The 19,250-nt window shown below is 47.3% G+C and overlaps 1 protein-coding gene across 3 annotated transcripts in view; it reads right to left on the minus strand.

Moving 5' to 3' along the window:
• Positions 1–633: 633 nt before the first annotated feature.
• The window catches only part of LOC139229938 (ubinuclein-2-like), a 114,435-nt gene continuing 95,818 nt past the window's right edge, over positions 634–19,250 (minus strand). For all 3 annotated transcript variants that reach the window (XM_070861590.1, XM_070861589.1, XM_070861588.1), the window contains 3 exons: positions 11,321–11,579; positions 10,042–10,122; positions 634–2,170 (listed from right to left, as the gene is read on the minus strand). In XM_070861590.1, coding sequence (XP_070717691.1) covers positions 2,118–2,170; positions 10,042–10,122; positions 11,321–11,579 — 393 coding nt within the window. In that variant the 3' untranslated portion in view covers positions 634–2,117. The remainder of the gene's footprint in view (positions 2,171–10,041; positions 10,123–11,320; positions 11,580–19,250) is intronic.

Genomic DNA, 19,250 nt, shown 5'->3' on the forward strand with positions numbered 1-19,250 from the left:
CATAGCTCAACGCTGCACCTCGAGCCAAGGTGGGAATTGGTTCATGGCCACATGGTCCAATCCCAGCAAATACTATGACTCTCTCCAAGAAATGCAGCAGTTTGGCTGAAAATTATTGAAAGACCTCCCCATCAGATTAGAACAGGAAACCCAAACATCGCAAGTGTATCATCGCAATATGAATTCTGAATCCCCTCACCGACGTACCTCCCGCCCCCACAGCCTGGCTGGAACTGGGCCATCCATCCAACTGGGCCAGCAGCGAAAAACATCCCACGTGGTGCACACCGCCAGAGAACTTTGAAAGAAAAGACAGGATTGAATTACATTAAAAGTTGATTCTGGGCTGCCAAGGTTTCTCTCAAAGTGAAACCAATTTCTCCCCTGCCACCAATCAATAATCTGCCTGATCCACAGTATTGCCAATTATTGAGTCGTGTGTTCAGGGCATTCCAGCCAAAGGCTGACCTGCCCGAGAATGGGTTGCAAAATCAGGACCGTGCCAGACTGACTTATTGCCCGCTTAGCAACTCAAATTTTGCTCACTAGGTTTGCCCACTAGGCAACCCCCTCAAACACTCAAAAACATCTTCCCCCACCCACCCGCCCGCCCACTCCCCCCACGAACCTCATTCCAACGTCTCATTACCTTCTGTACATAAGGCCCACTGGGTATTGGATAAATAGAACATTTAAAAAACAGTCACTTGTCCTGAACTCCTGACTACTCCTTACACAGGCTTGGTCCCCATTCTCACTGGCCCCCAGGCTCCACTCCCACCGTCCCAGGGCCCCAGGCCTCACTCCCACCAGCTCCCGGCCCAGGGACCTAATCCTGCCGCCCCCTGGGTCCCCAGGCCTCACTTCCACTGGCTCAGGACCCCCAGGCCTCACTCCCAACGACCCAGGGCCCCAGGCCTCACTCCCACCGACCCAGGGCCCCCACGCCTCACTCACACCGGCCCAGAGTCCCAGGCCTCAGTCCCACCGGCCCAGGGTCCCCAGGCCTCACTCCCACCGGCCCAGAGTCCCAGGCCTCACTCCCACCGGCCCCAGGCCACACTCCCACCGGCCCAGAGTCCCAGGCCTCACTCCCACCGGCCCAGAGTCCCAGGCCTCACTCCCAGCGGCCCAGGGCCCCCCACCCACCGGCCCAGGGCCCCAGGCCTCACTCCCACCGGCCCAGGGCCCCCACGCCTCACTCCCACCGGCCCAGAGTCCCAGGCCTCACTCCCACCGGCCCCAGGCCACACTCCCACCGGCCCAGAGTCCCAGGCCTCACTCCCACCGGCCCAGAGACCCAGGCCTCACTCCCACCGGCCCAGGGCCCCCAGGCCTCACTCCCACCGGCCCCAGGCCACACTCCCACCGGCCCCAGGCCTCACTCCCACCGGCCCAGGGCCCCCAGGCCTCACTCCCACCGGCCCAGGGCCCCAGGCCTCACTCCCACCGGCCCAGGGCCCCCACGCCTCACTCCCACCGGCCCAGGGCCCCCACGCCTCACTCCCACCGGCCCAGAGTCCCAGGCCTTAGTTCCACCGGCCCCAGGCCACACTCCCACCGGCCCAGACTCCCAGGCCTCACTCCCACCGGCCCAGGGCCCCAGGCCTCACTCCCACCGGCCCAGGGCCCCCAGGTCTCACTCCCACCGGCCCAGGGTCCCAGGCCTCACTCCCACCGGCCCAGGGCCCCCAGGCCTCACTCCCACCGGCCCAATGGATGCTCCACACACTCTTGCGATAAAAAGCTGTGCTTGCTGAATGATCCCTTGCTTTGGAATCCTATTTAACCATTTCAATTCATCTTTTAATCCATTGAACTGTTCCTCAGGTATGGCTGAAGTTGTCCTGGTTAGCAGATGAGCTAACAGACAGATGGACCCGTCAGACTTCAGCTCAATTAGGCCCCGCTTGTAATTCAACTCATAAATATGTTCCCATTCCCACAGTGCTCTGGGTCAGAAGTGGTACAAACATAACAATAGGGAAAATGCCCTCAGTCATGTACCCAAGCAAGAGACCTCCTGATTGGTAGAGGCAACTGGACCAATCGGGAAACTTCAATCCAACATGTCCCATGTGATGCTGGCCCTTGTGTCCCTGCGGAGGGTTCAGAGGTCACTGTGATTTCCGTTGGACCTTCGAAGAGTCTCCCTGGCTTTGGTTGCCATCTGGGGGAGGAGGAGAAAGTGGGAATATTAACAATAGATAGTGTTCAATACTTTCCTTCATGGTAAGGACAGAATCATAGATTGATACAGCACAGGAAGAGGCCATTTGGCCCATTGTGGCGATACTGGTTTCTGAAAGAGCTATACAATTAGTCCCACTGCCCTGCTCTTTTCCCAAAGCCCTATTTTTTTCCTGAAACCCTCATCCATGCCTTTGTTTACTCCCAACGCACTTCTGGCTGGCCTCCCACATTCTACCCTACGTAAACTAGAGATGATCCAAAACTCGGCAGCCAGAGTCCTAACTCGCACCAAGTCCTGATCACCCATCATCCCTGTGCTCACTGACATTGGCTCCCAGTTAAGCAATGCCTTGATTTCAAAATTCTCATCCTTCTTTACAAATCCCTCCATGGCCTCAACCCTCCCTATCTCTCTAATCTCCTCCAACCCCACAAAATGTTTGTGCTCCTCAAATTCTGTCCTTCTGAGCATCCCTGATTATAATCGCTCAACCATTGGTGGCCGTGCCTTCAGCTGCCTGGGCCCCAAGCCCTGGAACACCCTCCCAAAACCTCTCCAACTTTCTTTCCTCCTTTAAGACGCTCCTTAAAACCTACCTCTTTGACCAAGCTGTTGGTCATCTGCCGTAATTTCTTCTTATGTGGCTCGGTGTTAAGTTTATTTGTTTTGTCTTATAACACTCCTGTGAAGTGCTTTGGGACATTTTGCTATGTTAAAGGCGCTAAATAAATTAAAATTGTTGTTTATAAGATATAGGAGCAGGAGTGGGCCATTTGGCCCCTTGAGCCTACTCCACCATTCAATAAGATCAGGGCTGATCTTCGACCTCAACTCCACTTTCCCGCCCTATCACCTGGAGTATTGTGTACAGTTTTGGTCTCCTAACTTGAGGAAGGACATTCTTGCTATTGAGGGAGTGCAGCGAAGGTTCACCAGACTGATTCCCGGGATGGCGGGACTGACCTATCAAGAAAGATTGGATCAATTGGGCTTGTATTCACTGGAGTTCAGAAGAATGAGAGGGGACCTCATAGAAACGTTTAAAATTCTGACGGGTTTAGACAGGTTAGATGCAGAAAGAATGTTCCCAATGTTGGGGAGGTCCAGAACCAGGGGTCACAGTCTGAGGATAAGGGGTAAGCCATTTAGGACCGAGATGAGGAGAAACTTCTTCACCCAGAGAGTGGTGAACCTGTGGAATTCTCTACCACAGAAAGTAGTTGAGGCCAATTCACTAAATATATTCAAAAGGGAGTTAGATGAAGTCCTTACTACTCGGGGGATCAAGGGTTATGGCGAGAAAGCAGGAAGGGGGTACTGAAGTTTCATGTTCAGCCATGAACTCATTGAATGGCGGTGCAGGCTAGAAGGGCTGAATGGCCTGCTCCTGCACCTATTTTCTATGTTTCTATGTTTCTATCCCTGAAATCCCTTAGTGCCCAAGAATTACATAGGATATACGGCACAGAAACAGGCCATTCGAACCAATCAGTCCCATCTTTCCTCATAAATCTATCAGCATAACACTCTATTCCCTTCTTCCTCATATGCTTGTCCAGCTTCCCCTTAAATGCATCGATACTATTCGCTTCCTGTGGTAGCAAGTTTCACATTCTCACCATTCTTTGGGTAAAGAATTTGCTTCCGAATTCCCTGCTGGATTTCTTGGTGACTATCTTAGAAACATAGAAACATAGAAACATAGAAAATAGGTGCAGGAGCAGGCCATTCAGCCCTTCTAGCCTGCACCGCCATTCAATGAGTTCATGGCTGAACATGAAACTTCAGTACCCCCTTCCTGCTTTCTCGCCATAACCCTTGATCCCCCGAGTAGTAAGGACTTCATCTAACTCCCTTTTGAATATATTTAGTGAATTGGCCTCAACTACTTTCTGTGGTAGAGAATTCCACAGGTTCACCACTCTCTGGGTGAAGAAGTTTCTCCTCATCTCGGTCCTAAATGGCTTACCCCTTATCCTCAGACTGTGACCCCTGGTTCTGGACTTCCCCAACATTGGGAACATTCTTTCTGCATCTAACCTGTCTAAACCCGTCAGAATTTTAAACGTTTCTATGAGGTCCCCTCTCATTCTTCTGAACTCCAGTGAATACAATCCCAATTGATCCAATCTTTCTTGATAGGTCAGTCCCGCCATCCCGGGAATCAGTCTGGTGAACCTTCGCTGCACTCCCTCAATAGCAAGAATGTCCTTCCTCAAGTTAGGAGACCAAAACTGTACACAATACTCCAGGTGTGGCCTCACCAAGGCCCTGTACAACTGTAGCAACACCTCCCTGCCCCTGTATTCAAATCCCCTCGCTATGAAGGCCAACATGCCATTTGCTTTCTTAACCGCCTGCTGTACCTGCATGCCAACCTTCAATGACTGATGTACCATGACACCCAGGTCTCGTTGCACCTTCCCTTTTCCTAATCTGTCACCATTCAGATAATAGTCTGTCTCTCTGTTTTTACCACCAAAGTGGATAACCTCACATTTATCCACATTATACTTCATCTGCCATGCATTTGCCCACTCACCTAACCTATCCAAGTCACTCTGCAGCCTAATAGCATCCTCCTCGCAGCTCACACTGCCACCCAACTTAGTATCATCCGCAAATTTGGAGATACTGCATTTAATCCCCTCGTCTAAATCATTAATGTACAATGTAAACAGCTGGGGCCCCAGCACAGAACCTTGCGGCACTCCACTAGTCACTGCCTGCCATTCTGAAAAGTACCCGTTTACTCCTACTCTTTGCTTCCTGTCTGACAACCAGTTCTCAATCCACGTCAGCACACTACCCCCAATCCCATGTGCTTTAACTTTGCACATTAATCTCTTGTGTGGGACCTTGTCGAAAGCCTTCTGAAAGTCCAAATATACCACATCAACTGGTTCTCCCTTGTCCACTTTACTGGAAACATCCTCAAAAAATTCCAGAAGATTTGTCAAGCATGATTTCCCTTTCACAAATCCATGCTGACTTGGACCTATCATGTCACCATTTTCCAGATGCACTGCTATGACATCCTTAATAATTGATTCCATCACTTTACCCACTACTGAGGTCAGGCTGACCGGTCTATAATTCCCTGTTTTCTCTCTCCCTCCTTTTTTAAAAAGTGGGGTTACATTGGCTACCCTCCACTCCATAGGAACTGATCCAGAGTCAATGGAATGTTGGAAAATGACTGTCAATGCATCCGCTATTTCCAAGGCCACCTCCTTAAGTACTCTAGGATGCAGTCCATCAGGCCCTGGGGATTTATCGGCCTTCAATCCCATCAATTTCCCCAACACAATTTCCCGACTAATAAAGATTTCCCTCAGTTCCTCTTCCTTACTAGACCCTCTGACCCCTTTTATATCCGGAAGGTTGTTTGTATCCTCCTTAGTGAATACCGAACCAAAGTACTTGTTCAATTGATCCGCCATTTCTTTGCTCCCCGTTATGACTTCCCCTGATTCTGACTGCAGGGGACCTACGTTTGTCTTCACCAACCTTTTTCTCTTTACATACCTATAGAAACTTTTGCAATCCGCCTTAATGTTCCCTGCAAGCTTCTTCTCGTACTCCATTTTCCCTGTCCTAATCAAACCCTTTGTCCTCCTCTGCTGAGTTCTAAATTTCTCCCAGTCCCCAGGTTCGCTGCTATTTCTGGCCAATTTGTATGCCACTTCCTTGGCTTTAATACTATCCCTGATTTCCCTAGATAGCCACGGTTGAGCCACCTTCCCCTTTTTATTTTTACGCCAGACAGGAATGTACAATTGTTGTACTTCATCCATGCGGTCTCTAAATGTCTGCCATTGCCCATCCACAGTCAACCCCCTAAGTATCATTCGCCAATCTATCCTAGCCAATTCACGCCTCATACCTTCAAAGTTACCCTTCTTTAAGTTCTGGACCATGGTCTCTGAAATTACTGTTTCATTCTCCATCCTAATGCAGAATTCCACCATATTATGGTCACTCTTCCCCAAGGGGCCTCGCACAATGAGATTGCTAATTAATCCTCTCTCATTACACAACACCCAGTCTAAGATGGCCTCCCCCCTAGTTGGTTCCTCAACATATTGGTCTAGAAAACCATCCCTTATGCACTCCAGGAAATCCTCCTCCACCGTATTGCTTCCAGTTTGGCTAGCCCAATCTATGTGCATATTAAAGTCACCCATTATAACTGCTGCACCTTTATTGCATGCACCCCTAATTTCCTGTTTGATGCCCTCCCCAACATCCCTATTACTGTTTGGAGGTCTGTACACAACTCCTACTAACGTTTTTTGCCCTTTGGTGTTCTGCAGCTCTACCCATATAGATTCCACATCATCCAAGCTAATGTCTTTCCTAACTATTGCATTAATCTCCTCTTTAACCAACAATGCTACCCCACCTCCTTTTCCTTTTATTCTATCCTTCCTGAATGTTGAATACCCCTGAATGTTGAGTTCCCAGCCCTGATCATCCTGGAGCCACGTCTCCGTAATCCCAATCACATCATATTTGTTAACATCTATTTGCACAATTAATTCATCCACCTTATTGCGGATACTCCTTGCATTAAGACACAAAGCCTTCAGGCTTGTTTTATTAACACCCTTTGTCCTTTTAGAATTTTGCTGTACAGTGGCCCTTTTTGTTCTTTGCCTTGGGTTTCTCTGCCCTCCACTTTTCCTCATCTCCTTTCTGTCTTTTGCTTTTGGCTCCTTTTTGTTTCCCTCTGTCTCCCTGCATTGGTTCCCATCCCCCTGCCATATTAGTTTAAATCCTCCCCAACAGCACTAGCAAACACTCCCCCTAGGACATTGGTTCCAGTCCTGCCCAGGTGCAGACCGTCCGGTTTGTACTGGTCCCACCTCCCCCAGAACCGGTCCCAATGCCCCAGGAATTTGAATCCCTCCCTGCTGCACCACTGCTCAAGCCACGTATTCATCTGCGCTATCCTGCGATTCCTACTCTGACTATCACGTGGCACTGGTAGCAATCCCGAGATTACTACTTTTGAGGTCCTACTTTTTAATTTAGCTCCTAGCTCCTTAAATTCGTTTCGTAGGACCTCATCCCTTTTTTTGCCTATGTCGTTGGTACCAATGTGCACCACGACAACTGGCTGTTCTCCCTCCCATTTCAGAATGTCCTGCACCCGCTCCGAGACATCCTTGACCCTTGCACCAGGGAGGCAACATACCATCCTGGAGTCTCGGTTGCGGCCGCAGAAACGCCTATCTATTCCCCTCACAATTGAATCCCCTATCACTATCGCTCTCCCACTCTTTTTCTTGCCCTCCTGTGCAGCAGAGCCAGCCACGGTGCCATGAACTTGGCTGCTGCTGCCCTCCCCTGATGAGTCATTCCCCTCAACAGTACCCAAAGCGGTGTATCTGTCAGTCGAGGAGGCGGGAGCTCGGAGCAGCGCGAGTCCGGGGTCGGCGAGAGGCCTATAAAGGCCAGCGGGAGTCGAGCAGTTCGAGCAGTCAGTCGAGGAGGCGGGAGCTCGGAGCAGCGCGAGTCCGGGGTCGGCGAGAGGCCTATAAAGGCCAGCGGGAGTCGAGCAGTCAGTCGAGGAGGCGGGAGCTCGGAGCAGCGCGAGTCCGGGGTCGGCGAGAGGCCAATATCTTATATTGATGGCCTCTAGTTATGCTCTTCCCCACAAGTGGAAACATTCTCTCTTTATCTACTCTATCGAAACCTTTCATAATTTTAAAGCCCTCTATTAGGTCACCCCTCAGCTTTCTTTTTCCAAGAGAAAAGAGGCCCGGCCTGTTCATCCTTTCCTGATAAGTATACCCTTGCATTTCTGGTATCATCCTTGTAAATCTTCTCTGCACCCTCTCCAGTTCCTCTACATCCTTTTAATAATACGGTGACCAGAATTGTACGCAGTACTCCAAGTGTGGTCTAAACAAGGTTCGATAGATGTTTAGCACAACTTCTCTTCTTTTCAATTCTATCCCTCTAGAAATAAACCCTAGTGCTTGGTTTGCTTTTTATGGCCTTGTTAACCTGTGTTGCAACTTTGTGATTTGTGTATTTGTATCCGAGATCCCTTTGTTCCTCTACCCCACCCAAATTCCAAGTAATAAGTGACCTCCCTGTTCTTCCTACCAAAATGTAATACCTCACATTTATCTGTGTTGAACTTAATTTGCCGATTATATGTCCATTCTACAAGTTTATTAATGTCCCCCTGAAATTTGTTGCAGTCCTCCTCAGTACTGACTATCACTTTCAATTTGGTGTTATCCGCAAATTTAGGTGGTGTATTTTTGATTCCAAAGTCTAAATCATTAATATAAATTGTGAACAGTGGTCCCAGCACTGATCCTTGTGGAACACCACTACCCACCTTCTGCCACTGTGAATAGCTGCCCTTTACCCCTACTCTCTGCTTTCTGTCCTGAAGCCAGCTAGCTATCCATTCTGCTACTTGTCCCCTGACTCCACATTCTCTGACCTAGTTCCTCAGTCTATTGTGGGGTACCGTATCGAAGGCCTTTTGAAAATCTAGATAAATTACATCTACTGCGTTACCCTTGTCGATTCTCTGTTACCTCTTCAAAAAATTTAATGCGGTTGGTCAAGTAAGACTTTCCCTTTTGAAATCCATGCAGACTATTCATTATTATATTTTTGGCTTCTAGATGTTCTACTATTTTCTCCTTTAGTAAGGATTCCATTATTTTTCCTAGCACCGATGTTAAGCTGACTGGTTTATAATTCCCTGGACAATGAACTATCCTCCTTCTTAAATATAGGTATTACGTTAGCTATCCACCAGTCCTCGGGCACTACACCTTTTTCGAACAAATTATTAAATATGTGTAGTAATGCCTCTGCTATCTCTTTTCTAGATTCTTTTAAAATTTGTGGATGCAATCCATCCAGACCAGGGGTTTTATCATGAGTTTGATTAGTTTATTTAATATATCCACCTCTTTATTTTAAATGTACTTATCTCATTACTAATCTCATCCAATGTCATGTCCACCTGTTCTATCTCCCTGGTAAATACTGAAGCAAAATAATTATTTAATATTTCTGCTCCCTCTCTCTCTCTCGTTACCCGTGGTATTATCCTGTCTATCCCTTAATGGCCCTACTCCCATCCTAACTTTCCTTTTTGTATTGATGTGCCTGTAAAATATTTTATTTTGTTTTATGTTCTATCGATCTCAGCCTTGAATATACTCATTGACCGAACATCCACAGCTTTCTGAGGTAGAGAATTGCAAAGATTCACAACCCTGAGTGAAGGAATGTCTCTTCATCTCAGTCCTAAATGGCCGACCCCTTATCCTGAGACTATGCCCCCTGGTTCTAGACTCTCCAGCCAGGGAAAACAACCTCTCAGCATCTACCCTGTCAATCCTTTTCAGAATCATATTTGTTTCAATGAGATCCCCCCTCACTCTAGAGAATATAGGCCCTTTCTACTCAATCTCTCCTCAATCACCCTTTCATCCCAGGAATCAATTTAGTGAACCTTTGTTGCCCCAGACACTCTGTGGTATAGCAGTTCCGAGCGTGGTCATTGAGCAAAGCGTTGATTCGAGATGCAGCCCTTGGCACAGCGGCTGAGAGTAATGGTGACTTTGACTTGCACCTTCCCTGGGGAGAAACATCGGTCCAGATCACGGCAAGCCAAGCTTCAAGTCAGCATTCTCCACCACCCACAATGCAGCGCAACCCAATTGGCAGAGCGAGAGGAATCGCTCTGGGCATCGACCCATGACCTGTTAGTCAGGCATCAGACACTCTGCCATTGGTGCTACTGGCCCCTCCCAATAGAACACTCCAAATCACGGTGCATGGCGTCTGTAGGAACAGAATGGTACCTGTGTAGGCCTGTTGTAAGTGGGCTGGTACACTCGATCGGGAAAGCTGTGTAGAACCAGACTGCAAACCTTTCAAAATACCTGTGGGGAAAGAGGAAGAACGTTGTGACGGTGAGCAGCCTATCCATCCCCTTTAATAGTACCACGCGTCCATATCCTGATAGCACAGGTCCACGGGGAATGATCAACCTTTAGAATCTTAGACTCATACAGCACAGGAGGCTATTCAGCCCATTGTGCCTGTGCTGTCTCTTTGAAAGAGCTATCCAATTCGCCCCATTCTCCTCATCTTTCCCCGAAGACCTGCAAATTTTCCCTTTTCAAGTATGTATCCCATTCCCTTTTGAAAGTTACCATTGAATCTGCTTCCACCGCCCTTTCAGGCGTGTTCAAGAACACCAAATTCCTTCCACAACTCTTGTTCAGGAAAAAAGTTGAGCCACACAGTTAATATCTCACTGACCCTTCACCCACCCCTGCCCCCCACTTCCCAACAGATATCGATTCACCTCCTTTCAAAATGGATCGATGGAAACCAAATCAAATCCTTTTCTTTTTGTTTCACAACCACTGCTGTCCTGGTGGGGGGCATGTGGGCTTATTTTTACTGTTTCCCCCCTCTGTTATTAAGGTTATTTGGAGCCTCCAGACATCATACCAGATTTCAAAAGATATATTCATTTACGGGATGTCTGTGCTGTTGGCAAAGCCGGCATTTATTGCCCATCTCCAGTTACCCTCGAGAAGGTGGTGGATGGGCGGGCCTTCTTCCTGAACCGCTGCAGTCCAATGTGGTTAAGGTGTTCGGAAGGGAGTTCCAGGACGATGAAGGAACGGTGATATACATCCAACTCGGGATGGTGTGTGACTTGGAGGGGAACTTGGTGGTGTTCCCATGCGCCTGCTGCCCTTGTCCTTCCAGGTGGGAGAGGTTGTGGGTTTGGGAGGTCACCTTTTACTGCAGAAACCCAATGCTGGCGGGCCAACGTTAGGCCAACCGCTGATCCTGTTACCTTGCAAACTTTCTTTTAAAACCCATTTTTAATGCATTTCTTCCTCTGTTCAGATCTCTCCTCCTCTGAGATGCACACTACTAGCAGCTTGAGAGTGGGCAGGAGACTTATAACCGGGCAGGAGAAGCTTGCCACCTTTGTGGGAATGCCTGATCTGAGTATTGGGCTCAGTGTTTCTCTGGCCATGTTGGCTTATTGATGTGGCCCCGTGACACAAGAGAGGGGTTCCCGGCGGCCCCCGAAACTAGCCCCGGCCCTAGACTTACTCTGCGTTAAGTTGTGCTGGAACGTGACTGAGGTAGATCCAGTAGGTGCTGTGGTGGAGACGGCGGATTCCGACGCAAAGCTGAGCAGGTTGAGCGGGAGCTGGAAGGGCAGGGAGACGGGAACCAGACCGCCCAACATGCCGAAGGCCGCTGCCGAGTTCAGAGACGCGGACGTGGCGTTCAGATTCGTTACATTCAGGGGCGACGTCATCAGGGTCAGAGGTGATGTGTTCGCCAATAAGGTCGGTCCAGCAGTCGCCTGGAAAGGAAAGAAAAAATAATTAAGTACGCAACGGGGGGGGGGGGCACACCAGACACGAAAGGCAACAGAAAAATGTGGAGAGAAAAAAAACTGCGTGGCGAGAATGAGAGGTGATCTTACTGAAGTGTGTAAGATTTTGAGGGGGTTTGATAGGGTAGATAGAGAGAGGATGTTTCCCCTCGTGGGGGAATCAAGAACTAGGGGGCATAGTCTCAGAATAAGGGGTCGTGCATTTAAAACTGAGATGAGGAAGAATTTCTTCTCTCAGAGGGTCATGAATCTTTGGAATTCTCTACCCCAGAGAGCTGTGGAGGCTGGGTCATTGAATATATTTAAGGTGGAGATAGACAGATTTTTGAACGATAAGGGAGTCAAGGGATAGGGGGAGCGGGCAGGAAAGTGGAGTTGAGGCCAACATATCAGTCATGATCTTATTGAATGGCGGAGCAGGCTCGAGGGGCTGAATGGCCTACTCCTGCTCCTATTTCTTATGTTCTATTTATCAAAATAGTTTTCTAAAACAGTTAAAAAGTGAGAGTCATTTTTCTATCAAAGGGAGACCCTCTCCTCAGTGCAATTTCTCACTCTGGTGCAGGGTGGATCAGTGGACAGGGCTGCAGTCCTGTCAACCTGGCAGAGGCATGATAACTATCCAGTGTCAGAGTCCAGCGGTAACTCTGCTCCTGGTCTTCCCTCCCACCCTGCCCGACTCTGCTTACAGTGGCACAATTCAAGAAGACATTCATTAACTTGCAGAATGGACATATAATTGGCAAACGAAATTCAACACAGATAGATGTGAGGTATTACATATTGGTAGGAAGAACAGGAAGCTCACAACTTACAGAAAATACAAACTAAGTGGGGTAGGAGAGCAAAAAGATCTTGGGAGTACAAATACACAGAACACCGAAAGTAACGACACACGTTAACAAGGCCATCAAAAAAAGCAAACCAAGCACTAGGGTTTATTTCGAGAAGGATTGAATTGAAAAGTAGAGAAGTTATACTAAACCAATTGAACAAATACTTTGGGGTCCTGTCTTCACTAAGGAAGGCACAAATAACCTTCCAGAAATACTAGGGGACCGAGGGTCTAGCGAGAAGGAGGAACTGAAGGAAATCCTTATTAGTCAGGAAATTGTGTTGGGGAAATTGATGGGATTGAAGGCCGATAAATCCCCAGGGCCTGATAAGTCTGCATCCCAGAGTACTTAAGGAAGTGGCCCTAGAAATAGTGGATGCATTGGTGGTCATTTTCCAACATTCGATAGACTCTGGATCAGTTCCTATGCATTGGAGGGTAGCTAATGTAAGCCCACTTTTTAAAAAAGGGAGAGAGAAAACGGGGAATTATAGTCTGTTAGCCTGACATCGGTAGTGAGGAAAATGTTGGAATCAATTATTAAAGATGTAATAGCAGCGCATTTGGAAAGCAGTGACAGGATCGGTCCAAGTCAGCATGGATTTATGAAAGGGAAATCATGCTTGACAAATCTTCTAGAATTTTTTTTGAGGATGTAACTAGAGTGGACAAGGGAGAACCAGTGGATGTGGACTTTCAAAAGGCTTTTGACAAGGTCCCACACAAGAGATTAGTGTGCAAAATTAAAGCACATGGTATTGTGGGTAATGTATTGACATGGATAGAGAACTGGTTGGCAGACAGGAATCAAAGCATAGGAATAAACAGGGTCTTTTCAGAATGGCAGGCAGTGACTAGTGGGTACCGCAAGGTTCAGTGCTGGGACCTCACCAATTTACAATATACATTAATGATTTAGACGAAGGAATATCTCCAAGTTTGCAGATGGCACTAAGCTGGGTGGCAGTGTGAGCTGCGAGGAGGATGCTAAGGCTGCAGGATAACTTGGACAGGTTAGGTGAGTGGGCAAATGCATGGCAGATGTAGTATAATGCAGATAAATGTGAGGTTATCCACTTTAGTGGCAAAAACAGGAAGGCAGATTATCTGAATGGTGACCGATTCGGAAAAGGGGAGGTGCAACGAGACCTGGATGTCATGGTACATCAGTCATTGAAAGTTGGCAAGCAGGTACAGCAGGCGGTGAAGATGCCAAATGGCATGTTGGCCTTCATAGTGAGAGGATTTGAGTATAGGAGCAGAGAGGTCTTACTGCAGTTGTACAGGGCCTTGGTGAGGCCACACCTTGAATATTGTGTACAGTTTTGGTCTCCTAATCTGAGGAAGGACATTCTTGCTATTGAGGGAGTGCACCAAAGGTTCACCAGATTGATTCCCAAGATGGCAGGACTGACATATGAAGAAAGACTGGATCGACACGGCTTATATTCACTGGAATTTAGAAGAATGAGAGGGGACCTCATAGAAAAATAAAATTCTGACGGGATTGGCCAGGTTAGATGCAGGAAGAATGTTCCCGATGTTGGGGAAGTCCAGAACCAGGGGTCACAGTCTAAGGATAAGGGGTCAGCCATTTAGGACCGAGATGAGGAGAAACTTCTTCACTCAGAGAATTGTGAACCTGTACCACAGAACGTTGTTGAGGCCAGTTCATTAGATATATTCAAAAGGGAGTTAGATGTGGCCCTTATGGCTAAAGGGATCAAGTGGTATGGAGAGAAAGCAGGAATGGGGCACTGAAGTTGCATGATCAGCCATGATCTTATTGAATGGTGGTGCAGGCTCGAAGGGCCGAATGGCCTGCTCCTGCACCTATTTTTTTTATGTTTCTATGTATCGAACCTTGGTTCGACCACATGGAGTATTGTGTACAGTTATGGTCGCCATATTATAAAAAGGATATAGTGACATTGGACAGGGAGGAGAGAAGATTTACAAAGATGATACCAGAAATGGGAGGGTACACCTATCAGGAAAGGATGAACAGACTGGATCTCTTTTTCTCTTGAAAAGAGAAGGCTGAGGGGTGACGAAATAATAGAGGTCTTTAAAATTATGAAAATTTTTGATAGAGTGGATAGAGAGAATGTTTCCACTTGTGGGGAAGAGGAAAACAAGAGGCCATCAATATATGATAGTCACCAAGAAATCAAATAGGGAATTCAGAAGGAACTTCTTTACCCAGAGAATGGTGAGAATGTGGAACTCGCTACCAGAGAGTGGTTGAAGCAAATAGTATCGGTGGGCCGAATGGCCTGTATATCCTATGTAATTATTGAGGAAATATTTCATAACTCTCAAAAGATATATTCCAGTGAGAAAGAAAGACTCTACGAGAAGAATGAACCATCCGTGGCTAACTAAGGAAGTTAAGGATGGTATCAAATTGAAAGAAAAGACATACAATGTTGCAAAGATAGTGGTACGTCAGAAGATCGGGAAATTTTTAGAAATCAGCAAAAGATGACAAAAAATGAGAGAAAATAGATTATGAGAGCAAACTAGCAAGAAATATAAAAACAGACAGCAAGAGCTTCTCCAAGTATATAAAAAGGAATAGAGGTCGCTAAACATTGGTTCCTTAGAGGATGAAACTGGGGAATTAATAATGGGAAATAAGGACATGACAGAGACTTTGAACAAATATTTTGTATCTGTCTTCACGGTAGAAGACTCTAAAAGCATCCCAATAATAATAGATAATCAAGAGGCAAAAGGGAGGGAGGAACTTAAAATAATCCCTATCACTAGAAAAAAAGTACTAGGCAAACTAATGGGACTAAAGGCTGACGAGTCCCCTAGACCTGATGGCCTGCCTCCAATGGTCTTTAAAAAAGTGACTGCAGAGATAGTGGATGCATTGGTTGTAACCTTCCAAAATTCCCTAGATTCTGGAAAGGTCCCACTGGATTGTAATGCAAATGTAATGCCCCTATTCAAGAAAGGAGGGAGACAGAAAGCAGGAAACTATAGGCCAGTTAGCCTAACGTGTCATTGGGAAAATGCTGGAATCCATTATTAAGGCAGTAGTAGCAATTAGAAAATCATAATATAATCAAGCAGAGTCAACGTGGTTTTAATGAAAAGGAAATCATGTTTGACAAATTTAGTAGAGTTCTTTGAGGATGTAACGAGCAGGGTGGATAAAGAGGAACCAGTAGATGTCGTGTATTTGGATTTCCAAAAGGCATTTGATAAGGTGTCACATAAAAGGTTACTGCACAAGATAAGAGCTCATGGGGTTGGGGATAATATATTAGCATGGACAGAGGATTGGCTAACTAACTGAAAACAGAGAGTCGGGATAAATGGATCATTATCAGGTTGGCAAACTGTAACTAGTGGGGTGCCACAGGGATCGGTGCTGGGGCTTCAACTATTTACAATCTATATTAATGACTTGGATGAAGGGACTGAGTGTAATGTAGCCAAATTTGCTGACAATACAAAGATAGGTGGGAAAGCAAGTTGTGAAGAGGACACAAAGTGTCTGCAAAGGGATATAGACAGGTTAAGTGAGTGGGCAAAAATGTGGCTGATGTGGAGTATAATGTGGGACAATGTGAGGTTATCCACTTTGATAGGAAGAATAGAAAAGCAAAATATTATTTAAATAGAGACTACAGAATGCTGCGGTATAGAGGGATCTGGGTGTCGTCGTAAATGAAACAAAAAAGTTAGCATGCAGGTACAGCAAGTAATTAGGAAGGCAAATGTGAGGGGGGTGAAGTATAAAAGTAGGGAAGTCTTGCTACAACTGTACTGCGTACAGTTTTGGTCTCCTTATTTAAGGAGGTATATACTTGCATTGGAGGCAGTTCAGAGAAGCTTCACTAGGTTGATTCCTGAGATGAAGGGGTTTTCTTATGAGGAAAGGTTGAGTAGGTTAGGCCTATACTCATTGGAGTTTAGAAGAATGAGAGGTGATCTTATTGAAATGCAAGATTTCGAGGGGGCTCGACAGGGTAAATGCTGACAGGATGTTTCCCCCTCGTGGAGGAATATAGAACTAGAAGGCAGTTTCAGAACAAGGTATCGCCCATTTAGGACGGAGATGAGGAGGAATTTATTCTCGGAGGGCCATGAATCTTTGGAATTCTCTACCCCAGAGAGCTATGGAGGCTGAGTCGTTGAATATATTCAACGCGGAGATAGACAGATTTTTGAATACAGGGGAGTCAAGGGTTATGGGGAACAGGCAGGAGAGCGGAGTTGAGGCCAAGATCAGGTCAGCCATGATCTTACTGAATGGCGGAGCAGGCTTGAGGGGCCAAATGGCCGACTCCTGCTCCTATTTCTTATGTTATGTTCTAATCCTCTGTAAAAGACTTGCATTTATACAGTGTCTTACACAAGCTCAGGACATCCCAAAGCACTTTACCGCCAATTAAGTATTTTTTTGAAGCGTAGTCACTGTTGTAATGTAGGACGCCCAGGTTCCGCACAGCAAGCTCCCACAAACAGCAATGTGATAATGGACCAGATAATCTGTTTTACTGATGTTGGTTGAGGGATAAATATTGGGCAGGACACTGGGGATAACTCCCCTGCTTTTCTTCGAATAATGCCATGAGATCATTTACGTCCACCTGAGGGCAGACAGTGCCTCGGTTTAACGTCTCATCTGAAAGACGGCACCTCCTGTGTAAGCCTGTAGGATGAGCATAACGGGCACGAATCCTGCACGCTGAGTGTTGCCCCGCGTCAAGTGCCGGTGGTGTGGCAGCTGCTCCATAAACAAACAGAGACGCTGTCAAATTTGAACTTGGTGTAATCGCAAATGTGTACAAAGCAGTAATTGCAAGGCTGGAGTCTGATCTCTGGTTCACTTCACTCAACCCAACTCTTATATCTCACAGTCTGACATCACCCGAGCCCTTCCAGATCTAGCAGCTCAAAAATGGGCATCCATGGGGTGCTCTGGGCCACCAGCAGCAGCAGAATTGTATTCCACCACAATCTGTAACCTCATGGATCGCCCCACCATTACCATCAAACCAGGCAGCCAACTCTGGCTCAATGAGTGTAGAAAGAGCATGCAAGGAGCAGCACCAGGCGTACCTAAAAATGAGGTACCAACCCAGGGAAGCTGCAACACCGGACTAAATGCATGCGAAACAGTGGAAGCAGCATGCTATAGACAGAGCTAAGCGATCCCACAACCAACAGATCAGATCACATCTCTGCAGACCTGCCACATCCAGTCATGGAAGGTGGTGGACAATTAAACAATGAACGGGAGGAGGAGGCTCCATAAACATTCCCATCCTCAATGACGGCGGAGCCCAGCACGTGAATGCAAAAGACAAGGCTGAAGAATGGATGATCCATCTCAGCCTCCGCCTGAGGTCCCCACCATCACTGCTGCCAGTTTTCAGAAACGGTTGACTGCACTGAATGCAGCAAAGGCTATGGGTCCAGACAACATCCCAGCTGTAGTGCTGAAGACTTGTGCTCCAGAACTAGTCACGCATCTAGCCAAACTGTTCTAGTACAGCTAAAACACTGGCATCTACCTGACAAAGCGTAAAATTACCCAGGTATGCCCTGTCCACAAGCAGGACAAATCTAATCCGGCCAATTACCACCCCATCAGTCTACTCCCAATCATCAGCAAAGTGATGGACAGTGCAATCAAGCGGCACTTACTCACCAATAACCTGCTCACCGATGCTCAGTTTGGATTCCACCAGGACCACTCGGCTCCAGACCTCATGGGCAAAAGAGCTGAATTCCAGAGGCGAGGTGAGAATGACTGCCCTTGACATCAAGGCAGCATTTGACCGAGTGTGGCATCAAGGAGCCCGAGTAAAATTGAAGGTAATGGGAATCGGGGGAAAACTCTCCACTGGCTGGAGCCATACCCAGCACAAAGGAAGATGGTTGTGGTTGTCGGAAGCCAATCATCTCAGCCCCAGGACGTCGCTCCAGGAAGTCCTCAGGGCAGTGTCCTAGGTCCAGCCATCTTCAGTTGCTTCATCAATGACCTTCCCTCCATCACAAGATCAGAAGTGGGGATCGTTGCTGATGATTGCACAGTGTTCAGTGCCATTTGCAGTTTCTCAGATAATGGAGCAGTCCGTGCCCATATGCACCAAGATCTGGACAACATCCAGGCTCAGGCTGATAAGTGGCAAGTAACATTGGCACCACACAAGTGCCAGGCAATGACTATCTCCAACAAGAGTGTCTAACCACCTCCCCTTGATATTCAACGGCATTACCATTGTCAAATCCTCTACCATTGGGGGGGGGTCACCAATGACCAGAAACTTTACTGGACCAGCTACATAAATACTGTGGCTACAAGAGTAGGTCAGGAGCTGGGCATTCTGTGGTGACAAGACACAAGTCAGGAATGTGATGGAATACTCTTTTACTTGCTTGGATGAGTGCGGCTCCAACAACACTCAAGAAGTGCGACACCATCCAGGACAAAGCAGCCCGCTTGATCAGCACCATGTCCACCAACTTAAACATTCACTCCCTCCACCACCGGCGCACCGTGGTTGCAGTTTGTACTATCTACAAGAAGCACTGCAGCAACTAATTAAGGCTTCTTCAACAGCACCTCCCAGACCCGCAACATCTACCACCTAGAAGGACAAGGGCAGCAGACGCATGGAAACATCATCACCTGAACTCCCCAAGTCGTACACACCATCCTGACTTATAGACATCAATCACCGTTCCTTCATCATCGTTGGTTCAAAATCCTGACAACACTGGGAGTACCTTCACCACACGGACTGCAGCAGTTCAAAAGGCAGCTCACCACCACC

Source organism: Pristiophorus japonicus, chromosome 19, assembly GCF_044704955.1.
Source record: "Pristiophorus japonicus isolate sPriJap1 chromosome 19, sPriJap1.hap1, whole genome shotgun sequence".
Classification (NCBI taxonomy): domain Eukaryota; kingdom Metazoa; phylum Chordata; class Chondrichthyes; family Pristiophoridae; genus Pristiophorus; species Pristiophorus japonicus.